This window comes from Sciurus vulgaris, assembly GCF_902686455.1.
Source record: "Sciurus vulgaris genome assembly, chromosome: 14".
NCBI lineage: Eukaryota > Metazoa > Chordata > Mammalia > Rodentia > Sciuridae > Sciurus > Sciurus vulgaris.
Window position 1 is genome coordinate 63,715,345 of NC_136475.1, and position 22,852 is coordinate 63,738,196.

General features: G+C 38.0%; 1 protein-coding gene across 1 annotated transcript in view; it reads right to left on the reverse strand.

The window, feature by feature from the left end:
• The window catches only part of LOC306643562 (metastasis-associated protein MTA3), a 69,308-nt gene that overhangs the window by 29,080 nt on the left and 17,376 nt on the right, over positions 1 to 22,852 (reverse strand). The window contains exons 3-6 of the mRNA XM_079109798.1: positions 22,080 to 22,268; positions 6,923 to 6,997; positions 4,484 to 4,542; positions 299 to 423 (exon numbers count right to left, since the gene is read on the reverse strand). Of these exons, the coding sequence (XP_078965924.1) occupies positions 299 to 423; positions 4,484 to 4,542; positions 6,923 to 6,997; positions 22,080 to 22,268 (448 nt within the window). The remainder of the gene's footprint in view (positions 1 to 298; positions 424 to 4,483; positions 4,543 to 6,922; positions 6,998 to 22,079; positions 22,269 to 22,852) is intronic.

Below are 22,852 nucleotides of genomic sequence, written 5' to 3' on the forward strand. Positions count from 1 at the left end.
TTGGGCAAACACTGCCATCAAACACACAACAGAGCTCTTCCAAAGCAAAGGAAACCCAATATCTACCTTTGATGTACGGCACAGAATAAGCACCCAGTGAACAGTCCCTTCATTCCCTGCAGAAGGCAAGGACAGGCACTCTTCTCTATGAGGAGACAATGACCTGCCTCTGCAATGCATTGACCCCACACCTCCTGAAGCTGCTCGCCACTCCCACCCCACAGTGCAGGGCTATTCTCTGCACGAACAGAGGACAGGTCTCCAGTGAGAAAATCAAGCCCAGCTAGAGCAAACTTACCATAGCAGCTCTCACAGGCTCGCCCTAAGAGGGGGTTCTGGGACTGGAACGTGGTCCCCACAGCTCCATTCACAGCGCCAGGCTTGCCATTGCTGGTAGATATTTGGTTGGGATTTGGTTTGCTGCTTTCAGTGAGATGTAAAGTGAGGTGATAAAAATGATTTGTATAACAAGGCAAGAAGCATCACGTCTCCTTATTAATATACTTCAGCTAAATATAAATAACCTTAAAAAATTCAGTGAAAAAGAAAGTGGTAAAAGCACTTTTTATATACTCATGTATATAAAACAAAGCTATGGTAATCTCTGTGCCTTACACTCACAAAGTAAATACAGCAGCTCTGTCTGTCCAAATGCAATTTTATTGGAATATCTTCAGATGCTTTTGTAAGATACAAGCTATTAGGCTTTTATCCTTATCATAAATTCTCCTGAGCAAATAAAATAATTTTTGGGTCAAATAAATGCTTTTTAGGGCAGCAATGGGCGATAGAGAAAGTCACTGTCCCCTGCCTGCTGCTGTGTGAGTGGCTGACTCCACCCCAGTTCTATAGGGGGTGCCACAAGCGCTGATAGTATTTTTTTTTTTTTTTTTTTTTTTTTTTTTTTTGGTGGTGCTGGGGATAGAACCCAGGGCCTCTACCAACTGAGCTATCTCCCCAGCCCCCACAAGCGCTGATAGTGAGCAAGGACTTCAGGATCCCCTGAGCACCTGCCCTATTCTCATAACAATTCCTATTATGTTGTACTTTTTATGAGGAAAAGTAAATAGCATTTAAAATTAGAAAAACCAATAGTTTTGAGTTTCAAAATCTTGTAAAAAAATAATTTTTAGGAGGAAAAAGGAGACATGCAAATATCCCAGAGACCAAGTCAACAAAGCCACTAATTTGTTAGAAATATGCAGCCCAGACATCTCTTACTACTTTCTGTGCAAACATGGCTAACTTGTCCCCATCTACAACAGACTAACTCCCCTGTTTATAAGCCATGGCCAAGGGTCTTACACAGGTACATGCAGCATGCATGACTCATTTTGCATATATATTCAGAGCTGAGAAAACAAAAATCTCCGCATTAAGGAGCTTTCATTCTAGAGGAACTTTGCTGTCTATTTGCTGCTCTCCCTCAGAAAGCTCATCTATGGTTAAAAACAGAATCACTGTGTGCTGATTTAGTTCCTGTTTGTATCTCCAGCTCAGACCTCTCCCCTGAGTTAAGAACAATATAACATGTTGATAGCATACCCGACACCTTTTTTTCAATAGAGTCAACTCAAAATGACCTCACCTCATTTTGTGCCATGGTTTCTGAGCTTGGTGAATAGCAGGGCAATCCACCTAACTCTGCTGGCCAGAAACTTGCAACTCAATCTTGACAAGCAAAAGTCAATCACCTCCAAATAGTATACCATTTCCGGGACTCTAGGTCAAGCCAGTTTCGCCTCTCCTCTCCAAGAGCTTCCTAACTGGTCTCCCTTCATCTCACTCTCCTCTTTCCCTAGACTGCTTTTTAAAACATAGTCAGTGATCTTCAAGTGCAAATCTGACCGTGACACTTCCCTATTTAAAATTCATTTCCACTGTCCATCACACCAGTCTTCCATGGTTCACCACCTTTTTTTTTTTTTTTTGAATAATTTATTTTTTTATGTGGTGCTGAGGGTCGAACCCAGTGCTTCACACATGCTAGGCAAGCGCTCTGCCACTGAGTTAAAGCCCCAGCCCCGCACCACACCTTTTTCACACCAGCCACACTACCTTTCTGCTCTTCAACTGTACTCTGTCCCTTCCCATCTCAGGATCCCACTGGCCTGGAGTTCTTCCTGGAGTTACTGCTCAGTCCCTCCTCAAAGTACATGCAAACTTACCTCCTCAAAGGCTTTCGTGGGGGCATGAACGGAATTGGGGCCCCCAGCATAAACTCGCCTTCTCTGCCATATAACACTCCTCATGCTGAGTCTTTACTGTCTTGTTCCCCCCACCATCCCCCTCTGGAGGACAGTTTGTCTTCCCAACCTTGCTACCTCTAATACTAAGCAGAGTGCTTTGAATATGAGAGCATGCCAGGCTCAAAACATGACAGAAGAAAACAAACTTAATCTATTACTACTTAAAAACATTTCATTTCAGAGCTACTTTAGAAATTTATCAAAGGACTCACATTCTTATCCAACTCAGTAACTCAATTGCATATTTTTGAACAATGGACATTTCAAATATTTTTTTAAAGTATGATTAGAAACTTGTCTTGATTTCTAAAAATCATTCACTTAGATCAGGGTTTGGGAATTGGGAATTCATTTTGACATGACAATGACTTTAAACCAAAAGGATAATAACAGAATTCTAGACAACTACAACAATTGAAATCTACCTGTTACTTATCAAACATTTACAAAGTAGGGTTCTAATTACCATTACAACAAAGAAAATAATATAAAATTCTTTTTTGTAAAGGGCCAGACAATCATGCATTTTAAGCATTGTGGATGACGTAATTTCAGTTGCAACCACTGAATTCTGCTACTGTAGTCTGAAAGCAGACTTAGACAATACATAAATGAGTAAGTGTGTGCTCCAATTAAATTATTTACAAAAACAATAGATAGATCAGATTTGGCTCATATACTATATTGCTGATCCCTGGCTTAGATCAAGACACCAAGGTCAATGTAAAGCAGGAAACAGCAGTAATTATCTGGCTGTGTGCAGTGGCACACACCTTTAATCCCAGCTACTCAGAAGGTAGAGGCAGGAGGAGCCCAAGTGCAAGACCAGCCTGGGCATCTTGGTGAGACCCTGTCTCAAAAAAAAAAAAAAAAAAAAAGGCTGGGGGTATGACTCATTGGTAGAGCACCCCTGGGTTCAATCCATAGTAGTGCCCCCCTACCCCCCACCAAAAAAAAAAAAAACCCAACTATCTGTTAGTTGGTCAGGACTGGTTAAATGTACCAGGGCTGTGATGTTGGCAACACTGAAGTACAAGGAAGTTGATATGCTTACTTTATGAAAATCAAATACATGTGAGTTGCAACAGTACCTTCTTTGGGGAATGGTACTTTTATAAATCAGTCAAATAAAATATGTAAGTGAAAGGAACTAAAAACTACTCTGCAGAAGAAATATAATCATTAGGGACTCTGTAAATTACATGTTTTTAAAATTAAAAGTTATGTGTCTTGAGATAAAAGATGAATAAAAAGATCATAATTCATTGCCCTTGAGGCTTCCTATATATAAAAAAATCTATTGTGCAAGATATTAAAATTCCATAAACAAAGAATAAATATAAAACAATGGTATTTAAGCTCTAAGAATGAGAAAAACCTTGGAGCACACAGAATTTGTAATAAGTTTCATTTCAATTCCCAAGGAATCTAGGATAGTACATATATACATAGTGCTCAATAAACAACTTTTTCTTTAGCACATGGATGATCAAACTTTGAAGAGCTCAAAAAAAAGTATAAAATTTATCTAAAATACAGCAAATGAAAAGAAAACAGGCATTCATTTTGACATGACAATGACTTGTAAACGCAAAGGATAATAAAAGAATGCCAGACGCCTAAAACAAGTGAAATCTGTCATTACTTATTGAACAAATAAGTTCTAATTACCAAACTGAACAAAGTACAGTTCTAATTACCATTAGAACAAAAAAAAATGCAAAATCGTCAACCAAATAATGTGAATGACACACCTCAAAGAGGCAATGCACATCACCCAAACAACATCTGTTTTGTAATGCACAAGTTCAAGTTTCCAGCTCTATGAAACACACTTGCTTGCAATAATACAGAGTTAGTTCCATGGGTTGGTTTGGACACTGCCTACAGTTTTTTTGTTTGTGGTGCTGGGGATCGAACCCAGGACCTATGCTTATAAGGTAAGCACTTTACCAACTGAGCTATCTCCCCAGCCCTGTCTACAGTTTTGTTAGAAGCAAAGCACATGCCCTCTTTTCCCTAGTCCTTAGGTTAGTCTACATGTGGTTTCTCTCACCTCCTTTTTCTTTCTAAAAGTATCAACAGAAAGCAAGTCTCATGCTTTGTAGAAGAAAGTAAGATACACAAAGAAATTCAAACTTGTCTGAAAGTGAAAAAAAAAACAAAACAAAAACATGGTTTGTAATGATACAATTAAGAGCAGGACAGATATTTCAAAAGATTTCATTACTTACTAAGTTGGGATATATACTTGCTTCAGTTTACTCTCAGCTTCTGCTGCTTTTAGACGTTTCTAATTCAAAAGATGGATAAAATATTTTACACACAATGCCTATTAGTTATTACCAATTCATTGTCTTAAAAAACTCTCAAGAAAATATCAGAACGTAACTTAAAATTTGCTCATTTTTAAGACAAGCTTTTCTTTCATATGCATATTCTTCAACTGTATTAGCTTATAAGAAAAGTCACTAGATTCTGAATTACAGAATTATAAGGTTTTGTTTTTTTGTTTTTTTTTTTCAGTGCTATGGATAGAACCCAAGGCCTCACATATAACAGGCAAGCATTCTACCTTTAAGCCACATCCCCAGCCCCAGATATAGATTTTTAAAGTAAAAACAATTAACGATTCCATTTCCCATTTCTCTGTAAGTAAAAAGAATTTCCTTTTATTTTTTAGGTGCTAGGGATTGAACCCAAGGTCTTGTGCATGCTAGGCACTCACTCTACCAGTCCCAAAAGGTCTTTTAAAATGAGTCAAATTAGTATGGTGAGATGGTACATGCCTACCATTCCAGTGACTAGGGAGGCTGGGGTAGAAGGATTGCAACTTTGAGGCCAGCCTGGATAACATAGCAAGTAAAAAGAATGGGGGATGTGGCTCAATGGTATAGCACCTCTGGGTTCAATCCCCAGTACCAAATAAGAAAAATAAATGAAACATTTTTACTTTTACAAATTGTTTCTACTTTCTTATTTGTTTATCTGGGAGCAAACACATACACACAAGTTCCTTGCTTTTAGAAAAATATTCAAAGATGATTAGTTTTCAAAATCCATCAAAGAGAGACTGTCACTAATCTAAGTAGAATTAAATAAGCCTTTACCCTCAAATGTTGGGAGACATGCAGCAACTTTTTTTTTTTGTACCAAGGATTGAACCCAGTGGCACTTGACCACTGAGCCACATCCCCAGCCCTTTTTATTTTATTTTTTTTATTTTGAGACAGGGTTTTGCTGCATTATTAGGACCTCATGGTTGCTGAGACTAGCTTTGAACTTGGATCCTCCTGCCTCAGTCTATGAGTCACTGGGATTACAGGTGTGTGCCACTGTACCCAGCAATATGCGGTAACTTTAAAGTCTTGCTCAACTCACTGTAAGACTATACTGAAATCAATTAGTAGCCAAATGCAGGGAAAGAAATGGAAAGTAAATTAGGTAATAATATCCAGACAGTGATCAACATAATGATGAATGCAAACAGGAAAGGAAAATAATATATGGTCAATGTCCAAAAATAAGACCAGCTCCACTTTCCCAGTGAGGAGAAAAAAATGTTGAGAGGGCAACTTGAAACTTTTAGAAGAGAGTTCAAATTTTGGGGAGTAAATTTATCCAAACATTTTCAACTGTCCTTGATGCCACTATCTCTATCATCTTTAGGGACTCTTTCTGATGGAATGCACAGCCTTCGTGATCACACTGCCTTCATTTCTACCCAAGTTGTTTCAAATAAGTACCTTTGAATTATATATGATGTTGACACTGGAAATTGTTCAACAGGCCACAGACCTGTTCATGACCTCAACAACCCATTGTGGCACTTTTAAAGTGATTCTTAAATGTATTTGTACAGCATCCCAACCTTGCCACTGTGTAACCTCCATTTTAGGGGAAAAAAAATCAACGATAAATCTTTGTGTCTTTATTTACAAGTTCTGACAAGTGACTGCAAGAATATAAAACAAACATTTGACTTAGCTTGTTTCAGGAAAATATACTTTCCCCAAAGGTAATATTATTCAAAATAAATAACTGAAAATGTTATATGAATTTAGGACATTTGAGAATGCCTCAAAAATTAAAAATTTCCTACCTTTAAATAATTTTGGATCACTTCTCAGCCTTTTGGCTAAGATCAAGTATAAATAATCTTGGAGAAAGCTCTCATGTACAGTACTAAAACATCAAACTAGTAAGACTACAATTAAGGTACAAAACTCAGTCAAGATATCCACATAAATGTCACATAAGGAGTTTCAGGAGATCTTTAAAAATATCTCTAATTATAAGGTTGATGGCATGGGTCTCGATCTTCAAGTCTTCATAAAAATAACTTGTTCAAGGGGGTTGTGGTGGTGCCACATCTCTGAAAATTCCCATCACTATACTCACAAAGACGAAGCACCAGTCACATGCAAGGAAAATAATGCCTTTATAGTGATATCCTGCCCTGTCATCTTTCTTAAAATATTTATCACTATGAATGATGAAGTCAAGGAAATACTAAGATGAAAATGTTAAGTATAATAACCTAAAGACATAAAATCATGGAGTTTAAATTAGCTTGGGAAAGATAAAGCAAACAATTGTAAAATTTAAGAGATATTAAAATATAAACAGTCCATTTTCATGCACTCATGGCGGTAGCAATATGAATAAGTTACCTGCTGCACGTATCTGTCAGTAGTTTTCCACATGTAATAATATTCAATGATGCTAGTCAATGACTTCCAAGGGAGCTGAAAAAACATCCAACATGATAATGAAAACAACCTATGGTATAAAATGCTTTTCTTTAAAACCACTTCTTTAAAGTAATAGAGCAAATATTCAGTTGGAAGATTCATTCTAGGAAAAATATCTGAAATTAATTTTAGCAAAAGGTGCCCCACATGTTAATATTCAGCAAAGAAATTCCCAATACAATACATTCAATTTATTGCCTATTTCATTAAAAATTATAAACATTATGACTGACAATATTTCATGACTTCTCAGGACAGATCTCAGGCTACATGTGAAACTATAGAACAACTTTAGAAATAACATTTAAATAGTGTTAGCCTGAGTTACTTTAACTTTAAAAGATGCCAGTTACAACTAAGTATCTTTTGGTGTCTGGTATATTTTCATTCTTTTTAAAACCACTCTATTAAATCAAATAAAGCTAATTCTCTGAAAAAGAACACAGTTGAGTGTGCCTTCTTATTGGAATAGTAAGCTTGCGGGAGGGATCCAAGATGGCGGACTAGAGGGAGGCTGCGTTCCTTGTCGCTCAGTAACTCCGGTTCTAAGCAGAGGATATCTGTTTCTTGGTAAGGCAGTTTTTGCTGCTTATCGATCTCCTACTGTTTACCCCATTTGTCTGCTGTGATCACCTGCAGTCTGCCAGCATATCAACGCATTTTTTGAGTGCAGATTGCTTACTGTCAGGCACCTATCATCCGCCATTTGCCTGCCTCTCGCCTTTCCATCGCCTGCCTTACTCCTATCCATCACCCAACACATGAGGTTCACCTCCCGATTGTCCGACAACAGTCAGCAAACTGATTGCCGACCCCCAGTGGAGCACCAGCTGTCTGCTGTTGCCTGGAAGTTCACTGTTACAGTACTTGCAGGTTTGATTACACATGGCTGCGGCCATTTTGAGATGACAGCCAGGCCCCGTAGGACCCCTGGCCAGACTGACTGAGCCCCATCTCCAGGATCCCTCAGCCCGACCAATCACTCCCTGCCTCTGGGGCCATCCCATCGACTGACTGCTCCCTGCCACCAGGACCCCCAGACCAACTGACTGCACTCTATCACCAGGACCCCAGACTGACTGATAGCAACCGGACTCCAGGATCCCACAACCACACCAAACACACCCAACCTCCAAAGACCGCTGCCTGACCAACCGCATCCCAGGACCTCCTGCTGAATACGGCCACACCCTGAGCTGCAGCTCCCCATTTGCCAACATGTTTCGAAGCCAGAGCGGCTATCATGGATAATCCTGGAAGCCTTAGCTCCGATCTTTAGGTGGGGTAAAACTCATCCTGAGACGCCTGCTGGAGGCTTCAAGCTCACTGTCAGGTAACTCTCATGCATGAGGCTACTGAACTCTGGGAGGTTTCATTACTATGTGATTGTTATATTGTAGATTTTCTTTTTTCTCCTTATTGAAAAAAATTTAAGTTTTTATTTCTTTACTTTTCTTGCTCTCTTTTCCTTTTGTTTACCTGTTCCCTCAGAGTCTTTTTCTCCCTTTTTTGCATGCTAACATTGATTACACTCTCACCCTTTCTATTATCTAGAACTTTTGTATATTCTTTTCTTATCCCATTAACAGCCGCATTCTACATCCCTCTGCATCCTCTTTGTCCTCCATTTGAAACTGCAGACCTTATTGCAAATCTGTTTGTTTTACTGAAGATAATATTTGAACTCATTCTGTTTATTATGACAATGTTGTTACTGTCCTCATAGGGGATATTTGGTCTAGGATTGCATAGTGTCTGAATTGGGCACTGCTAATATTGATTTCCCCTTAAAGAAAGGATTTTGGAAACCTATTGGGCCACTATAAGCCTATAGGAAGAAATCTGCAATACCCCATATCTGCACTGCTAGAGGGGAAGATACATGAACAACATGAAAAGACAAGGGAAGAAAATGATCCAAACAAATCTGGATTCTATATTAATAGAATCCAATGACAGTATGTTAGAAGAAATGTCAGAAAAGGACTTCACATAATACATGATTAAGATAATTCGCGGAACAAAGGATGAGATAAGAGAGCAAATGCAGGCAACGAATGATAATACCAATAAGCTGAAAGAGCAACTGCAGGAAGCAAAAGATCATTTCAACAAAGAGATAGAGATTCTCAAAAAAAAAAAAAAAAAAAAATCAAATGGAAATCCTTGAAATGAAGGCAACAATAAACCAAATAAAAAACTCAATGGAAAGCATCACCAAAAGACTAGACCACTTGGAAGACAGAACCTCAGACAATGAAGACAAATATTTAATCTTGAAAATAAAGTTGCCCAAACAGAGAAGATAGTAAGAAATCATGAACAGAATCTCCAAGAACTATGGGACATCATGAAAAGACCAAATTTAAGAATTATTGGGATTGAGGAAGGCACAGAGATACAAACCAAAGGAATAAACAACCTATTCAATGAAATAATATCAGAAAATTTCCCAAACCTGAAGAATGAAATGGAAAATCAAATACAAGAGGCTTACAGAACACCAAATGCGCAGAATCACAACAGATCCACACCAAGGCACATTATAATGAAAATGTCTAACATTCAAAATAAAAATAGGACTTTGAAGACCGTGAGAGAAAAGCATCAGATTACATATAGGGGGAGACCAATATGGATAGCAGCAGACTTCTCAACCCAGACTCTAAAAGCTAGAAGGGTCTGGACCAACATATTTCAAGCTCTGAAAGGACATGGTTGCCAACCAAGAATCCTATACCCAGCAAAACTAACCTTCAGATTTGAAGATGAAATAAAATCCTTCCATGATAAACAAAAGTTAAAAGAATTTACAATTAGAAAGTCTGCACTACAGAATGTTCTCAAGAAATTATTCCATGAGGAGGAAGTGAAAAACAACAATGGAGGTCAGCAAAGGGAGGAACTACCTTAGAGAAAAACCACTCAAAGGAGAAACCAAGCCAACTTAAAAACCAAAAATAAGCCAAATGACTGGGAATACAAATCATTTCTCAATAATAACCCTGAACGTTAATGGACTAAACTCATCAATCAAATGACATAGACTGGCAGAATGGATTAAAAAGAAAGACGCAATAATATGCTGCCTGCAACAGACTCATCTCATAGAAAAAGACATCCACAGACTAAAGGTGAAAGGATGGGAAAAAACCTATCACACACATGGACTCAGTAAAAAAGCGGGGGTTTCCATCCTTATATCAGATAAAGTGGACTTCAAACCAAAGTTAGTCAGAAGGGATAAAGAAGGACATTTCATACTGCTTAAGGGAACCATAAATCAGGAAGACATAACGACAGTAAATATTTATGCCCCAAACAATGGTGCGTCCCTGTACATCAAACAAATCCTTCTCAATTTCAGGAATCACATGGACCACAACACAATAATTCTGGGTGACTTTAATGCACCGCTGTCACCACTAGATAGATTTTCCAAACAAAATCCAACCAAAGAAACCATAGAACTCAATAACATAATCAATAACCTAGACTTAATAGACATATATAGAATATTCCATCCATCAATGAGCGGATTCACTTTCTTCTCGGCAGCACGTGGAACCTTCTCGAAAATAGACCATATGTTATGCCACAAAGCAGCACTTAGGAAATGCAAAAAAACAGAGATACTGCCTTGTGTTCTATCAGATCATAATGGACTGAGAGTAGAAATCAATGACAAAATAAAAAACAGAAATTACTCCAACACCTGGAGACTAAATAATATGCTACTGAATGAAACATGGATAACAAAAAACATCAGGGAGGAGATAAAAAAATTCTTAGAGGTCAATGAGAACGATGATACAACATATCAAAATCTCTGGGACACCATGAAAGCGGTACTAAGAGGAAAATTCATTGCATGAAGCACATTCCAGAAAAGAATGAAAAGTCAACAACTAAATGACCTAACATTACAGCTCAAAGCCCTAGAAAAAGAAGAACAGAATAACAGCAAAAGTAGTAGAAGACAGGAAGTAATTAAAATCAGAGCTGAAATCAATGAAATTGAAACAAAAGAATTCAAAAAATTGACAAAACAAAAAGTTGGTTCTTTGAGAAAGTAAAGGAAATAGACAAACCCTTAGCCACACTAACAAAGAGAAGGAGAGAGAAAACTCAAATTACTAAAATTCGTGATGAAAAAGGAAATATCATGACAGACACCACTGAGATACAGAACATAATGAGAAGCTACTCTGAAAATCTGTATTCCAACAAAATAGAAGCTACCGAAGACATCGACAAATGTCTAGAGACCTATGCTCCTCCCAAACTGAACCAGGAGGACATACACAATTTAAACAGAGCAATATCAAGCAATGAAACAGAAGAAGCCATTAAAAATCTACCATCCAAGAAAAGCCCAGGACCAGACAGATTCTCAGTCGAATTTTACAAGACCTTCAAAGAAGAACTCATTCCAGTACTTCTCAAAGTATTCCAGGAAATAGAAATGGAGGGTACCCTACTGAACTCATTCTATGAAGCTAATATCACCCTCATACCCAAACCAGGCAAAAACACATCAAGGAAAGAAAATTTTAGACCAATATCTTTGATGAATACAGATGCAAAGATCCTTAACAAAATATTGGCAAACTGTATCCAAAAACATATTAAGAAAATTGTGTACCACGATCAAGTGGAGTTCATCCCTGGAATGCAAGCATGGTTTAACATCCGTAAATCAATAAACATAATCATCATGTCAATAGACTTAAAGATAAGAATCATATGGTTATTTATATTGACGCAGAAAAAGCATTCAACAAAATACAACACCACTTCATGCTCAAAACACTAGAAAAAATAGGGATAGTAGGAACATACCTGAAGATTGTAAAGGCTATTTATGCTAAGCCCAAGGCCAACATCATTCTTAATGGAGAAAAACTGGAAGCATTCCCTTTAAAAATGGGAACAAGGCAGGGATGTCCTCTTTCACCTCTTCTATTCAACATTGTCCTCAAAACTCTAGCCAGAGCAATTAGGCAGACCAAAGAAATTAAAGGGATACAAATAGGAAAAGAGGAACTTAAGCTGTCACTATTTGCGGATGACATGATTCTATATTTAGAGGATACAAAAGCCTCCTCCAGAAAACTTCTAGACCTCATCAATGAATTCAGCAAAATAGCAGGCTATAAAATCAACACACATATATCCAAAGCATTTTTATACGCAAGCAACAAAACAGTTGAAAGGGAAATGAGGAAAACAACTCCATTTGCAATAGCCTCAAATAAAATACTTGGGAATCAATCTAACCAAAGAGGTAAAAGATCTCTACAATGAAAACTACAAAACATTGAAGAAAGAAATTGAGGAAGACCTTAGAAGATGGAAAGATTTCCCATGTTCTTGGATAGGCAGAATTAATATTGTCAAAATGGCCATACTACCAAAAGTGCTATACAGATTCAATGCAATTCCAATTAAAATCCCAATGATGTACCTTACAGAAATAGAGCAAGCAATCATGAAATTCATCTGGAAGAATAAGAAACCCACAATAGCTAAAGCAATCCTTAGCAGGAAGAGTGAAGCAGGGGGTATTGCAATACCAGAACTTCAACTACACTACAAAGCAATAGTAACGAAAATGGCATGGTATTGGTACCAAAATAGACAAGTAGATCAGGGGTACAGAATAGAGCACACGGGCACAAACCCAAATAAATACAATTTTCTCATACTAGACAAAGGTGCCAAAAATATGCAATGGAGAAAAGATAGTCTCTTCAACAAATGGTGCTGGGAAAACTGGAAATCCATATGCAACAGAATGAAACTAAACCCCTATCTCTCACCCTGCACAAAACTCAACTCGCAATGGATCAAGGACCTTGAAATCAGACCAGAGACTCTGCATCTTACAGAAGAAAAAGTAGGTCCAAACCTTCAACTTGTTGGCTTAGGATCAGACTTCCTTAACAGGACTCCCATAGCACAAGAAATAAAAGCAAGAATCAATAACTGGGATAGATTCAAACTAAATAGCTTTCTCTCAGCAAAGGAAACTATCAGCAATGCGAAGAAAGAGCCTACAGAGTGGGAGAATATCTTTGCCACTCATACTTCAGATAGAGCACTAATCTCCAGAATCTATAAAGAACTCAAAAAACTCTACACGAAGAATACAAATAACCCAATCAACAAATGGGCTAAGGATATGAACGGACACTTCACAGAAGCAGATATACAAGCAATCAACAAACATATGAAAAAATGTTCACCACCTTTAGTAATAAGAGAAATGCAAATCAAAACTACACTAAGATTCCATCTCACCCCAATTAGAATGGTGATTATCAAGAATACAAGCAACAATAGGTATTGGCAAGGATGTAGGGAAAAAGGTACACTCATACATTGCTGGTGGGGCTGCAAATTAGTGTAGCCACTCTGGAAAGCAGTGTGGAGATTCCTTAGAAAACTTGGAATGGACCTACCATTTGACCCAGCTATCCCACTCCTTGGCCTATACCCAAAGGACTTAAAATCAGCATACTACAGAGATACAGCCGCATCAATGTTCATAGCTGCTCAATTCACAATAGCCAGACACTGTGGAACCAACCTAGATGTCCTTCAATTGATGAATGGATAAAGAAACTGTGGTGTATATATATATATATATATATATATATATATATATATACACACACACACAATGGAATATTACTCAGCTATAAAGAATAATAGTTATGGCATTTGCAGGCAAATGGATGAAATTGGAGAATATCATGCTACGTGAGATAAGTCAATCTCAAAAATCCAAAAGATGAATGATCTCGCTGATAAGCGGATGATGACACATAATAGGGGGTGGGAGGGGGGCAAGAATGGAGGAAGGAGGGACTGTATAGAGGGAAAAGAGGGGTGGGGGGGAGGAAAAAATAACAGAACGAATCAAACCTCATTACCCTATGTGAATGTATGATTACACAAATGGTATGCTGTTACTCCATCTACAAACAGAAACAACATGTATCCCATTTGTTTACAATAAAAATTAAAAAAAAATAATAGTAAGCTTGCCTCAGCTGCTTTTGGTAAATATTCAAAAATAGCCAAATGAAATCTTACTCATGAAACCTACAACCCAAGAATATATTTAATATGTCCCTCTGTAGAAGGGGATCTGTTTGTTATCCAAGATACAAATGAGGGCAGATCAGACTTTCATGATGAATGAATGGCTGATAAAACAATCTTGAATTATGGCAGCAGATTTTACAAGGGTGACTCAGACCTCTGACCTCCACCAAGCTTCCCTATCATCCTGTAAGAATTGGAGAGTTCCAACTACTTCCTGGACTCCACAGCTAGGAGTCTGCTTATGACACACCTGGACAATATCCATGCCATTCCTATAACCTCCCCATTTAACTCACCTGTTGTATCTTAAAAGAAAAAACAGATGGATTTTAGAGAAAGGAAATTATTTTAAACTTAATTGGGTGGCAACACCAACAGCAGGTACAAATGTGATCTCTTCACAGGATCTATCAGCCCAGCCACTAGTTGTGAACCACAGTTAAAGCAAATAGTTTTATTCTAATTCAATGTGTTCATCTAATGGAGTTGAAAGTGTCTGAAAGATGGTGAAGGAGTCTTAAGCACGACCTCATAGGATAATAATGGTTCAGTCCCCTAAACTTTTTAAGCAGGCGCAGAGTTCTTATTGTCTATTCTTCTTAGAAACAGGCCTGAATATTAATTTACCTAGGAACCAAGTGACCAAGAAAGGAAGCCAAGTAACCATGTAAACAGCTGCATCAACTCTATTTTATCCAGTCCTCTACGACCTGACTGCTGTACCTGGCACCACCACTCTTCTATCAAGGGGAAGTGGTAAGTACAAAGGCTACCACACTGGAGGACCCCTGCATGTCTACTCCTGATGGAATCCCTCCTTCAACCCTCACCTATGGCTTCACTGAAGTTCTCTGTGACACATCCATTGAAAGGGGGAAAATCTGAATGTGGGAGATGGCTTTGCGTGATAAACTGGCACTAGCGGAATTACAGTACAGCATTTCAGCCCCTGCAGTAGTGGCCTTGAAGGAGAACCTTTTGGAGGGCAGAGTGTTAAGGTGAACACCTGGTTTACTACTTTGAGAGGAAGGAGAGACAGCTTCTTTCAATTATAATATTAAAAAACTGAAAAGAAGCAGCATAGCATTCTTAGGGTAGATATGTGACATTGACTGACAAGAGTCAGGTGAAATAAGAACCAAGCAAGACTGGTGGTAAGGGCAGCAGATGCTGAAGGGAGGTTTCTCCAATAATGGTGCCACTGCAATGTTAGGCTGCACTCTTTGTTCTGCTGCTTCTAGCTGGGAAGCATCTGAACCTGGATTACTGGCCCTCTGGGAGGTTCTGTGCCTTTGAACACAAAGTAATACATTCCATTCTGCTAAACTAGCTCAGTCAAATGGATTCTTTTGTCTCCACAATTATGGCTTGCTCAGTACCTTTTCAACTTCCATTTAGTTCACTTTCCTATACTGCAAAGGCTAGAAAGCCAAACATGTAGTTTGTAAGAGCCCCTTGTGGTTTATTTCTGTTAACTGGATGTATAAGACCCAAATTCAGAATGGAACTAAGCAGGGGTCGCAAGGGTGGTACAATAAGCACCAATTTTGATGGAGCAGAGCCGGGAGGCACAATGGTTCTTGGAGCCAACAGCTCTGAGGCAGGTTCCCTGTGGCATAGGAACACTGTGTGTGTGTGGTGGCGGGGTACCTGGGGGGTTAGGGGGATATCCTTCAGCATTCCAGGGCCCATATTAAGCATAGGTGAGACTGTGGTTGTTCAGATCACCACCTATTCTCCACTGCCCAAAACAGTACAAATGGCCGAATACACAACGTATAACATGGCAACCAAGACCAAATGGATGAGACTGACAGCAATTTATCAGTGACATGTATTTACAGCCCTGGGAGGAAAGAACAGAGCACACCATGCGGACTTACACAGGAACTGCACATGAGAGTACAGAGAAGCAGGAGGAGCTGTGGAAGGCTCAGAACTAGCAAAAGGATAAGGTGTCCCTGGTTACTGAAGAAGGTTTCTGTGTTGAACTTGTCTAAACAATTCTGCAAGCTGGCAGGATAATGAAACCCATCAGGTTGAGGGCTGGGGTTGTGGGGGTGCTAGGGGAACTAGCCAGTAGGGAGACTTTCCTGCTGCATGGGGGTTGGGGGAACATTTGGCAAAGGCAGGAGAATTCAAGTTAGGCTTCGGAGGCTCAAAGTTGTTAAGGTGGCACATGGAATTTTAGGCCTTCTATGTACTGGTGTGCGCACTGAAGATGACTAGAACAATGAAACCCAAACTGGAACCGCCCAGTGACTAGACAGGCTCAACCCTCCACACTGATGACCTGAACAGAAAAAAGACATGCTCATTTCAGAGAATAAACACTATCGAACTTAGTTCCTGTTATTATTAATACAAGGTAGTCTACATCTAATAAAAAATACTGGACATAAGAAACACTAGAGAATACATGTCTCATTATAAAGAATAAAATACTCAGCAGACAAACCTGGACCCAAAGATGGCCCCAAATGTTGAAAACTGTCAAATAGAAACTTTAACTATAATTAACATACTGTTTGTTTTTTTGTGGAAGTGTGAGGGCGCATTAGGGATCAACCAGGCCTTGTGCATGCTAAGCACAGGCTTACCACTAAGCTACACCCACGGCCCCTATAATTAATATATTGAAGGAGCTAGTTGAAAGGATGGATAACATGTATCAACAGATTGGGAATTTCAACAGAAATCAAAAGCATAAGAGAGAAACTATGAAAGTCAGGAAGAAAAACATGCTATCATACTAGAAGAATTCCATTAATAAGTTTATCAGTATACTGGACACAGAATGAGTGTATCAAAAGATTATATAAACTAAAATAGAAGCAGAAAAATCGATAAAAATAAAGAATGCCATGAACTGGTGGACACTATTAAACAATCTAGTAATGTGTAACTGGAGTTCCACAAGGAAAGTAAATGAAAAATATTCAAAAAGAAAATGACTAAGAATAATCTAAAATAAGGAAAAAAACAAATGACAATTATAGGAAGCTCAAAGAACTACAACTATTACCAAAACCAAACCAAAACAAAAACCTCTTTGGAGGCATATTAGAAAAGTAAACTATTGAAAATCAAAAGTAACAAGAAAATACTGATGAAGAAAAAGAAACACTGTACAATACGAACTTTTCATCAGAAACTGTACCACCAGACAAAGGGACAACTTCAGAGTATTAAAAGAGAAAAAGAAATAATTCTAAAAGAATGAAATATCTTTCTAAAGGGGACAAGAAAAAGTTCATCAAACAAAGGTGCATTGTTGACTAAACCTATACTACCAATAACTGTTTATACTGGAAGAAAACTTTCAAATAAATTATATAAACTTCAACTTTAAGAAGATACTTGAAGGAAATGCAGTAAAGCCCAAAGCAATGTGAAAGCAGGAAGACAGAAGCAAAACTCAATAAAACAGAAATAAAGAAAAAAAAAATCAAACAAACTAAAAGCCGGTTCTTTGCAAAGTTCAATAAAATTGATAAAAACTCCTAGCCGGACTGATCACAAAAGAAGGGTGGGAGGAGGGGGGAAGGAGAGAGACACAAGTTATGAATATCAGAAATGAACTGTGATGGGCTGACAGATCTGACTCCATGAGAACGTTATAGGCCAGACTCTAAGGGAAATGACTCTACAGACTCCATTTTGCTCTGAGACTCCATGTTATATAGGAAATAAGCTTCTCCCATGGGAACACCCTGCCTCTGTGCCCATCATCAGTTACTTAGTGTGACATGTTTAACAATACAGAATGACAATTCCTATGTAAAGAAAAACCTCTCTTTTGATTCCTATTGCTCCTAAACATTGTACCATGTGAACTGTGATTGTGTGGATGTTAGTAACATTCTTTAGTTTGTACCTAGGTAAGGGTCATTTTGACCCACTTCTCCCTCTGTTGATGATCTCATGATGTTAGTTTGTAATTTCGAATCATAGCAAAAGACACTTATGATTGATGTGATTTTTGGTATAAGAACCCCTGCAACTCTATGGTCGGGGCTGTTCTCCCAATAGCCACTTTTTGGGAGACAGTCAGCCGGCCAGCTTAATAAAGACTCAAATTTGGACTTCTCAGTGGTGATGGGTCTGTTCTTAAGTTGGCCCCATAACAGAACAAGTAGATATAACTATAGATCTAGCCTACAGACCTTTAAAGGATAATTTGAGAGGGGCTGAGGATGTTGCTCAGTGACAGAATACTTATTAGTATGCATGAAGCCCTGAATTCAACACCCAGTACACCAAGAAGGAAAGAAAAAGTAATCCACCATATCGAGAAACAAAAAAGAAGAAAACCCTACCTGTAATCACAGCTTATTCATAAATCACATCTTACAAAATTCAATATCCTTTCATGATAACAACTCAGAAAAGCAGGGTGTGATGGTGCACACCTGGAATTCCAGCTCCTTAGGAGGTAACACAGGAGAATCGAATGTTTGAAGCCAGCCTAAGCAATTCAGTGAAATTTTGTCCCATTAAAAAAGAAAAAGAAACCTCAGAAAACTAGTATAGAAGGGAGCTTCCTCAACTCATTACAAAGCATATATAGGCAAAAAACACACCTACTGCTGATTTCACAGCTAAGAGAAAGCATGAATGATTTCTCCCACAATTAGGAATGGGGAAAGAAAGGTGCTCTTACTATATTTCTTTTCAACATTGTACCAGAGATTCTAGCAAGTACCAAAGCGCAGGATAAAGAAGTAATAGTCATACAGATTGGAAATAAAAACCAAGACTGTCTTTATTTGCAGAAATCTGTAGAAAGTCTTAAAGGATTCATCAAAAATCTACTTAATTACGGCATGAGATTAATAAGGCTAAAGAAAATGTGACAAAAAACACAAATTCAATATATAAAGAATTCTCAAAATCAACAATAAGATAACCAAAGTGGGAAAAATTAAACATGAACAAAACATTTCACATCAAACACTTGTGATGCCAATGAACGCATGTAAAGATGCTCATTAGTGTTTGTGAAAATGCAAATTAAAACACAATGACCTCAGCACCATAAAAAGCAAAACAAAATAGGGTCTAGGGATGCAGCATGTGTGAGGCCCTGGGTTCAATCCCCAGCACCATAACAAAACAAAACAAAACACACACCACAATGAGAAGCTACTAGAGAGTTATTAGAATGGCTTTAAAAATGGTGCTAACAAGTGCTAGTGAGGATGCAAAGCAACTAAAACTGTTACATTTTGCTAACTGGAATGCAAAATGGTACAGTCCTACTGAAAATATCTGTTTGTCAATCAGGGTTTAATCAAAGAAGCAGGACCAAAAAGATGGATTTACCTTATTTACTTATTTTTTAATCTTTATTTTTAATAAAGATTTGTTATAATGATTTAGCCTCATGCAATTACAGAAGCTCATTTAACTGCCTCTTCAAGGTTGTTGTCTTTGCATCTGAAGCTCTGCCTTGGAGTATACAGGGTAAGCAGTTGGGAGAAGATGGTGCAAAGCCGGGGAGAGGAAGAAAAAGTTGAAACCCAGAAGCATGAGCTGGAGCCCAGACAATCAGAAAGAACCTTGTCAGTAACCACTGCCCTTGAACCTGCAAAAGCCAAAGGTCTTTCTTCATGGAGCTAGAAAGCAAGAAAGGCTTGGAGGACCCTAGGGAAGACAAAGTGACTGCAGTTCTAGCATTGCCTCATGCCAACAATGTGAGCCAGATCTACAACAGCATGTATGAGCTATAAACACTGCTGCGGCCTCAGATCTGCTCTCCAACCCCACAAGAGAATCTCCCCATGACCATCTTAACAAGAAACATAATGGGAAAGGAATTCTGCTAAATATAGTTCAGCTTAGCTACACTGATATATTTCTTTTCTTTCTTTCTTTTTTCTTTTTTTTGGTAATGGTGACCCCAGGGGTGCTTAACCACAGAGCTACATCCCAGCTCATTTTTATTTTTTATTTTGAGACAGGGTCTTGCTAAGTTGCTTAGGGACTCACTAAATTGCTGAGGCTGGCTTTGAACTCGCACCTCTTGCCTCAGCCTCCTGAGTTGCTTGGATTATAGGAGTACACCACTGTGCCCACAAGACCACATTAAATTTCTGTTGCATGTTTAGTGCCTACCCACATGCCTGGTATTCATTACACAGGTGTTCAGTAAACATCTGAACTGAACTGAGTTCAGAGCAAACACTAGACCATAAAATTACAGTGCACACCCAGCACTGGGAAAAGTAATTTCCCTTTATAGCAGTTCTCATCTCCTTTATCAGACCTATAGGTTTTGTCTTTAGGAGATTTGGTTCTTGAAATTTCTATGTAGTGTTGTGGCTCTATTATATCAATGACTGGTATATTACTAACACTGCACTGTTGTTATTCTGACCATCTGAAGCTAAATACCACCAATGAATTTTAAGTTCTCAGCTGCACATGCTACAAATTTAAATCATGGTATTCTAACAATTTGGGTACGAGTGAGGCTTTTCCAGTGACACAAACAGATCCATTAATTGTGTTTGGAATTTAAAATATCAACCCATATTGATAAGTAATAATTTTGCTTCAGTATAATTCAGGAGAGATGCAACAACAAAAGGCAAAATATTGGCTCACGTCAAATATGTGATAGTCTATAAAGATTCTATTTTCATTATTTAAAATACAAGAGGCTTTCACAGAAAGCTATTTATGAACCTCTGAAATAAGAATCTCCCTCATTTCAAAGAGATTTAATTACAGACAATAAGTCCATAAATACAAAGACAAAAGGAAATACATAATAGAACAGACAAGATTATGAAGTATGTAAAATGTAAAGCAAAGAGAACAGATTTTACATGTCCTCAGCACACACACAAATGGTAATTCAGTATGAAAGTAGATGAGCTAGTTTTGGGGGTCCCAAGGTGGGTGGGTGCTGTACTGGGAATCAAACCCAGGGTCTTGCATATGCTAGGCAGATACTCTTATCACTGAGCTACATCCCCAGCCCTGTGTTAATTTAAATGATTAAATTAACAATTAATTAAATTAAATGGCTATGTTAATTTAAATGAAGTCATCACTGTACAATGAATGTATATCAAATAATCATATTATACACCTGGAATGTACACAATTTTTTAATTTCTCAACTGCACCTTAATAAAGCTGAAAAAAGGTTGGCCATGGTGGTGCATGCCTATAATCTCAGCAACTCAGGAGACTGAGCCAAAGAGGATGGCAAGCTCAAGGCAGGCCTTGGAAACTCAGTAAGACTGTCTCAAAATTAGAAATAAAAACAGTGGGGGATGTACAGCAGTAGTAGAGTACCCCAGGGTTCAATTGCCAGGACCAAAAAAAAAAAAGGCTCTAAAAAAAGAACCAGTTTTTTAAAAAACAATAGGTCCTGTATATCATTAAGAAGAGTAAAAGACTAAAAACCATACAGTGAATTCTGCTACTTTGCTTGGTGGAGGTCATTTCTACATTAAAAGTCTATATAAAACTCAGGATCAACTATTATCAAGACAATCAGAAAAATACAGAAGAATTAAAGAAGAGCAGGAAGCCTAAACACAAGGATCAGAGATGTTTACCACAAATAGCCAGAACTGTCCATATTTTAACCTGGAACTCAAAGTTATAGGAGGTAAACTTGTGCTACCAAGGTTTACACCAAGAACTCAGTAACTCCTGCCACTGGATCTTACTCATAATTATTGCCCAGAACAAACGTCACTTACTCCCTTTATAAGACTAGCCTTCGCTCTATTTTGAGCAAATAAAAATTACTATGTGGGGGTTGGGTGCAATACCTCAGTGGTACAGTGCATGCTTAGCATGCTTCAGGCCCTGGGTTCAATCCCCAACACCAAAAACAAAAAATTGCTTATATTGAAGGCTTGCTAAATGAATACCAAATTTCTTGAACCAGACAAAATATTCCCATTCTGATATTTTATTTTATTCACAATTTTCTACTTACAAAGTCTTGACGTATATCATTGAAGTCCTTGCCATATTTTTCTAGTGCCTCTTCAAATAAGCTAGCTTCAGAGGCCGACCATTCTTCCATTTCATCTCTGCATAAAACAGGTCCTCCAAGTGGTACTAAGACACTAATTGCACTGCTCAAATCATAGCTGTGTCTATACAACGTATCCATAGCATGAAACTAGAGGAAAGAAACAAAACAGACAGGAAATGTCAACTAGATATGCACATCTCCTAAATTATGTAGGAATAAAAACACTAAAATGCATGATAATGCTTAATACAATATACTAAGGCAATATCTATTTTTAACAACAGAATTAAACAGTTAAAACACCAGATTACTGAATAATTTTTCAATATATAATTTGCTGCTTGGAAAGAATATTGACTCACCTTTTTAAGATGTGTATTTTTTTTTTTAAAGTGCATTCATTTGTTATGGCAACCTAACTAACCATGAAGATCCAGGATACTCAAGGTATTAAATTGGGAACCCAGAGAATTTCCTCACCCTTTTGGTTCAAAATGCTAAAATTGCTTTAATTATACTGTGTAAGACTGGTATGGCCTTTCTTTTTTTCTTTTAAAATATTTGTTTAGTTGTTGATGGACCTTTATTTTTATTTACTTATATGTGGTGCTGAGAATCAAACCCAGTGCCTCACAGATGCTATGCAAGTGTTCTACCACTGAGACACAACCCCAGCCCCTAGCCTTTCTTGACCAGGGTAAAACAGACTATTCATCAAAGAGTGGGAAAAA